Source organism: Squalius cephalus (assembly GCF_949319135.1).
Source record: "Squalius cephalus genome assembly, chromosome: 11".
Lineage (NCBI taxonomy): Eukaryota > Metazoa > Chordata > Actinopteri > Cypriniformes > Leuciscidae > Squalius > Squalius cephalus.
In genome coordinates this window covers 7,331,208-7,337,957 of record NC_137132.1, presented here as the reverse complement: position 1 = coordinate 7,337,957, position 6,750 = coordinate 7,331,208, and the positions used below count along the sequence as shown (strand labels likewise).

The 6,750-nt window shown below is 41.7% G+C and overlaps 1 protein-coding gene across 4 annotated transcripts in view; it reads right to left on the bottom strand.

Annotated features, from left to right (window-relative positions):
* The window catches only part of grm5b (glutamate receptor, metabotropic 5b), a 74,520-nt gene extending 68,148 nt beyond the window's left edge, over positions 1-6,372 (bottom strand). Inside the window, exons 1-2 of one of the 4 annotated variants that reach the window (XM_079886706.1) lie at positions 6,238-6,372; positions 3,183-4,188 (exon numbers count right to left, since the gene is read on the bottom strand). In XM_079886706.1, coding sequence (XP_079742832.1) covers positions 3,183-3,846 — 664 coding nt within the window. In that variant the 5' untranslated portion in view covers positions 3,847-4,188; positions 6,238-6,372. Of the gene's footprint in view, positions 1-3,182; positions 4,189-5,375; positions 5,448-5,647; positions 5,714-5,888; positions 6,122-6,237 lie in introns of those variants that run through there. The other 3 variants (XM_079886705.1, XM_079886707.1, XM_079886708.1) reach the window with 3 other exon arrangements.
* Positions 6,373-6,750: the final 378 nt, after the last annotated feature.

Below are 6,750 nucleotides of genomic sequence, written 5' to 3'. Positions count from 1 at the left end.
CTTCAGTGTTATCAACAACTATCGCGTTTCTCAGGAGCGAATTACCCTCCTCCCTCCCCAGCTCCACCTCTCTCAGTCAGGATTTGGCATTCAGATTCCCCTCGAATCAGAATAACTTCTCGAATTATGTTGTACTTTAAAATCTTGAATTAATGATATCTGCATACAGGGCTGCCAACTCTCACGCATTAAGCGTGAGACTCACGCAATTGACACTTTTCACACGCTCTCACGCCACACATCCATTTTCTCACGCACAGAAAAATTGCGGAGCAAAGAAATACTTTTAATATTAAACTAATTCTCAGCTCTTAGATTCCGTCAATTTTATTACGAAATTCAGACAAAAATACGTTTGGCGCTTGTAAATGTGACAGATCGCTGAGCGCCTCAGTTCAAGTGCACGTGAACCGATCATCTGTTACTTTTTTATTTAAAGATGCAGTACAACTTACCGAAAGTATACATAATATCGACCAATTAGTGTTTTTCAACCACGGAAAGAGGTCAATATAACAGCAGGAGAACAATTATGTCACATAACGTTACATTTACCTCAGGAAAGCCATTTAATGTCCATAGCACGTTAACTGAATAGAAAAAATAGCTAGAGAGGAGATTTTGCTGAGCACTATATTACATATTTATTATATTTTTACTTATGTCATTAAATAATTGTTATTATAACAAAAACTGCATTATATTTAATTTAATTTGTTATTTTTAACCTTTAATAATACCAGCAGATTTGGCCCTCTATGTTTACAGCATTAGGTGAGATTATTTTTTTAAATAAAATTTAAAATAAACATGTATCCAAATTAGTCAATATTGAATCAAAATCGGAATCAAATCACAAGAATGGAATTGAAATCTTGAAATTTTTGTCAAGCAATAATAAAAACTGTATCCTACCAGTCATTGTACAATGTAAACATAGTAACATGTTGTCACTAAACTTCATAAAATTCTATTTAGTTACCAAATGTTTTGACAATCACAATTACACTTATTGTGATGCAATATTTGTTTTGACATCCCATTCTTGCCCAGAACAGAACCATACCGCCAATCCGAACAGTATGCTAATTGTCAGTGGTATTTGACGATCGTGGTCCTGACAGAAAAAGATATAAACGTCAGATATGCTTTCGGTTAATGAAGATTTGACAGATGAACACCTGGCTCGATTGGACTCTAGTCTGGCCAAAAGTGATAAGACTTTTCAGTTTTATTGCCATCTTTGATATTACTTTGGTCAGTCGCATTGATTACTGGTACTGTGTGAGAACACAGGCTGGACTCTCGCTGCACGTTCATACAGACCGCATTCGAAACTCTACTGTAAGTTGCTTTGTGAACGCGACATTTCGATACTCACACACACATACAAACACAGTTTTCAAACCTGAAAAATGACAGTGTGAATGTAGCCGGTGAAAAGTCCATTTCACACTTTCAAGAGCCTTTCGCTGTCTTCACACGCATCCACACACATACTTCGCAGACATCTTAACACACAATTCCCATCTGACACTAAAGAGGCCACACTGACACAATTCTGATGACACTTCTGAAACAGACACCATGCACCTCGATGCTGTCGGGTGTGTGTGTGTGTGTGTGTGTGTGTGTGTGAGCAGCACTGCACTGATGCAGGATAAAGCGGCATGGCAAAATAAATCATGTTTTACCAGAGTTGAGAGTCTGAAGTCTGAATTGAATGTGATGAGATACAATGCAATAGACAACCATTGCATGCCTTTTCCGGATACATGTAAAACGAACAGCGTGACCAGTACAGTCATAAAAGACTCACAAGTTGAATCAGTCAAATGAATTACCAGCTGGATCCAATTCTCAAACAAATTCATATTCTGATCCGATTCCTCTAATGAACTGGTCAAAAGGAATCACAAGTTGAATGAGTCTAATAAATGATTCGCTACGCTAATTCATCTGTGACTTTTACAGTATGTTCCACTTCTTGTAATGAATAGGTCAAAAAGATTCACAGGCTGAATCATTCTAATGAATTAGGTAAGTACTTATTCAAAATAAGTACCTCGAGAGAGTATGCAATTTCGGACACAGCCTTAGTCATTGAATTCACTTCACAAACAAAAGACTATTATGATCTGATTCCTGTAATGAATTGGTCAAAAAGACTCACAGCTTGAATCAGTCTTATGATCCTATTCTTGTAATGAATCAGTCAGAAAGACTCACAAGTTGAATCAGTTCAATGAATTGGTCACTGAATCCACTTCACAAACAAATTACTCTTATGATCCGATTCCTGTGATGAATTGATTAAAAAGACTCACAAGTTGAATTAGCCAAATGAATTACTCGCTAACTCAAATTCACCAAAAAATTATTACCTAATTCTTATAATGAATTGGTCAAAAAGACTGACAAGTTGAATCATTCTGATGAATTATTCATTGAATCCACTTCACAAACAAATGACTCTTATGATCCTATTCTTGTTTTGAATCAGCCAGAAAGATTCATAAGTTGAATCAGTCCAATAAATTAGTCACTGAATCCAATTCACAAATGAAAGACTCAATTCTTCTACTCAAAATAAATTGGAATAAAAACCTCACAAATTGAATCGAGTTCGTCATTGAATCCAATTCACAAAGAAAGACTATTAAAGTCCCTCTGTGGTGAAAATCAAGCTTTTAATGGTGTTAATGTTCCTATGTGATGTTTTTAATATGCTTTAAGACAAATTATGTAAAAATTCATAAGTCGACACCATTGCTGAGTATTTTCTCCTTAAAACTGCCGTGAACCAAAGACAGTCTCAAAAACATCGCTGGTGTTTCTGACGTCACAAACTACCTTGTAACCAATCAGATCAACGTGTGATCGTCAACCAGTGGATCTCTGAGCTGAGTGAGTGAGTGGAGGCGGGGCTCATTTGCATATTCATAGAACCGTGTATACTAAATGAGGCAAGGGTGTCGAGTTACATTCAAGATATTTTAAGGCATAAAGGAAATAAACTTTGAAAAAAAGATGAGTTTTAAGGGATAAAATGATTGACTACAGGGGGACTTTATGATCTGATTCTTCTAATGAATTGGTCAAAATGACTCAAACTTTTGAGCCGAATGAGTCTGAATCCAGTTACTGATTATTAATTCAAGAATGTAACACAGTGCACTCACCTTCGGTGTGTATGGCAGATACGTAGGTCCAGTTGTATCTCTTGACTATGTCCACCATGGCTCTGGCCTGCTGGGCATCTGAAGGCACGACCCTCATGAAGTATTTGTACAGTGATTTGTCGCTGAGGTCCATGCTGGTGGCGGAGTAGGCGATCTGCGGGATGTTGAACAGCTGCAGTAAGTTCTGCACTTGAATGGCCACTGAACTGGATCCCGGTCCGATCAGCCCCACGATTGGCTTCTTGCCCTTCATGGGCGTAGCGCTCGGATCCGCGCACTTGGTCCCGGCCCCGGCCTCTTCGCTTTCGTCCGCGGCCACGAGCGAGTCGCGTATGAACTCGATGCTTTGCTCCAGGGCCACGGCGGAGTGCCAGCAGGAGTCCCGGATCTCGCAGCCCAGCGTGACGTTGGGGAGGATTTTGGGGTCGGCGTTGATCCGGTCCAGGGTGTGCATCATGGCCTCGACCCGCTGGATGCCGTACTGCTCCCGAACCGCACCGCATTTGCGCTCGTGCACCTTGTCGGCCGGCGGCTGGTGGTGCACGGAGAAAAGCGCGCCGATGATGATGTCTCCGGGGATGTGGGCGACGACGCGCCTCTCGTTAGTTTGGGCCGCCGTCGCAAGAGACGTCAGACGCCATAGCAAAACGACGAGAGGGAACATTTTGGAGTAAATCAGAGGGTGTTTTTGTTCCCGTTCGGTTTCTCACACTTTAGTGCTAAAGGCACAGTCACAGTGATGCTGCTGAAGAGATGAGGAAGATCAGTCCAGCTGCTTCGTTCCCTCTCCCAACTTATTGACAATTATTGACTTAATTACTCCGAATTGAATTATCAACTTATTGACTCCGTGTTTTACCACACCGAAGGGAGACTCTGGGATCCTGTGGCTTTGAAATGCTCTGTCATTTGTCCGAGAGCTTCCACCGCGACCCTGAGCCGGATGCTGGGTCGTTGCCGTGGCAACCTCGAGCTGGGGACGGCGTGAGATGAGGGGCCTCATAACCTTGAACGAGAGGAGATGGACACAGCAATATTATTACATGCACACACGACAACAACACAGGGGAAATGTTGAGCATAAAACCAGCAAGAAGGTGGCTGGCCGCACACTGAATTCAGTACAGACTACAGAAGTCTTTTATTTTATGGATTGCATAGTGCAAAAAGTGCAAAGTGAATAAAAACAACAGGAGAAACGTTTCAGCACATTGCTATCTTCAGCCTAAAACTAGCCACACACGCAACCGTCTTAAACTTTTATGTTCAATATTTGATGATACAGTTCTATTGCATTCTGGTGCTGCAGTGAAACTGCAAAAAAAAAAGAAAAAAAAATTCTAAGTTGTAAATAAAACAATTATTGGAGAATGTTTTACATGACAGTGCTATTCAACATTTTGTTTAATTCAATGTTATTTGCCATTTCTTTTCAGTGCACGATTTACTTTGAAACAATTTTCACTCAGAAATGATTAGTAACTTTCCCAAAGAATTGCAAAGATGAAAGACTGGAATAGTAAAATATACTCCAATATTCATTGGTTACAACTTCTGAAAAAATAGTCTTTATACAGCGTACATGGTTGCAAGTTCTTCTCTTATGTTCTGTATGAATGTAACAGCCGGTCTGAAAGTGTAACAGAAAAGACAACGTTGTTACAAGGCTGTCAAGAATAACCGAGAGAGCTTTCAAGCCGTCAACACAATCCAAAACCACTTACATTGGCTGACAGACTCATTCATTCCAAGTGCGGACCACATAGAGACCAAAAAAGAGGTGACAATTTTTCAGAATAAAAGATGACTTGCACTGTGTGGTTTTCACAAGCAACTCCTTTTAGTCTCACGACAATAGCATTGGAATAAATAAATAAAAATTCCCTTAGCTGCATCCAAGGGCCAGTTTCACATGCCAAACCGCAGATTGGACCCGTGGTCCTGCTTAAAACATGCTATACAAGGTCCATTAGAGAGGCAGCACTCTGTCACAACCAAAATGCGGTCTCACTTTCGAATGAAACATTATGGAAAGAGCTGAATGGAGGGGAAAATAACTAATGCATCGCAGAGAACCATCATTTTGCCTCTGGCATAGAAGAAACAATAGGAGGGGAAACAAACTGCAATCCCACAAAAACCTCGTCAATATCAGGCATTCGCGTTGAAATCATGCTGGCATTTAATGCTCACTTCATTCAAATGAATGCAAATGTCAGCCTGATAGGGCAGAGAGCTCCACTCAAAACGGGACGGATGAGAACGAACGACCTTGCCGTTGATAAGCGGGAGAACGGGAGCTCGCGCTGTCCGCGGTGCTGAAACGCATCACACTGCAGTGGCCAAATCACTCCATGTGCTCACAGTCAAATAAACAACCCCTCAGGCTTTAAAACGTCCGATAGATATCGCATATTTAACACTGCAAATATGCCATACTTAATAAGTCATATAGAACTGCGTACATGTGCAATGCAAATGAAATTGCACGTAATGGATTCCCAATAAGTCATGCTGTTACCCATGCAACTGAGATGCTCGCGCTCGGTCGATAATCTGCAGAGAGAGAGAGAGAGAGAAAGAGAGAGAGAGAGAGAGACAGAGCGCGTTCCTAATTCCAGAACATCATCGCTTCCACAGACCCAAACTCACGCGGAGAGTGTGTGTCCGCGCACAGGTTGATGTTTTGGTGACGGTCCTTCTTACCTGCCTCGCGCCTCAATTCTCTAAGGTCACTGATGGCGCGTGCTTCCCACAGGTGATCCGTCGGAGATTTGGGGGTCGGTAGCCCAGTAAACGGCGGGGCACCGGAGAGCCACAGCTGTAGTGTCGTCTCGTCTTCTTGTCACGCACTAACACTGCCGAAGCGCGATCAGGCACACACATCCCAGTCCGCGACTCAACCCCTCCCACCCGTGAACCCCGAGACTGGCTGCATCCAACCGGCCGTGGCACCTGCAAACCCGAGCTTCTCCTCTAAACGAAATCACGTCAACTGCTGATTATTTTATCATTGCATGTTTAAAAGTGAGATTTTAAGGAGTAAGTGACTCACCGACCGTGGATTTGGATGCTTTTCTGCTGTTTTTGAAAGCTCGAGCGCAGGTGTTGATTAGGGTGTCTGCATGTGACTGATAATGTTGTCAATATCCAATCATCATTTTTTTGTTTTGTTTTGGAGCTTCATTTGTGGGAGCAAGATCACAAATGCTTTTTAAAATGTGAGGGGCCCCACACCAATCCCTTGGGGTACCCCGCCTCAAACAGACACCGACCAGCAGAAGACCACCACCTTGTGGCACTTTAGTATTCGAGACTGAAAGTCTAAGGAATGATGTTTTATTAATCCAGTGGATTTAAAGCTGGAAAGATCAGATACAGTCTGAATTAACACCGATGTGAATAAGGGGGCAATGTGATGGAAAATTAACTGAATTTTGTAGTTGTAAAATTAAAGGGATGATTCATCGAGAAATGAGCATTTTGTCATTGTTTACTCATCTTCATGTCCAAACCAGTATGATTTACTTGCTTCTGTGGAACAGAAAAGAAGATGTTTTGAAGAACC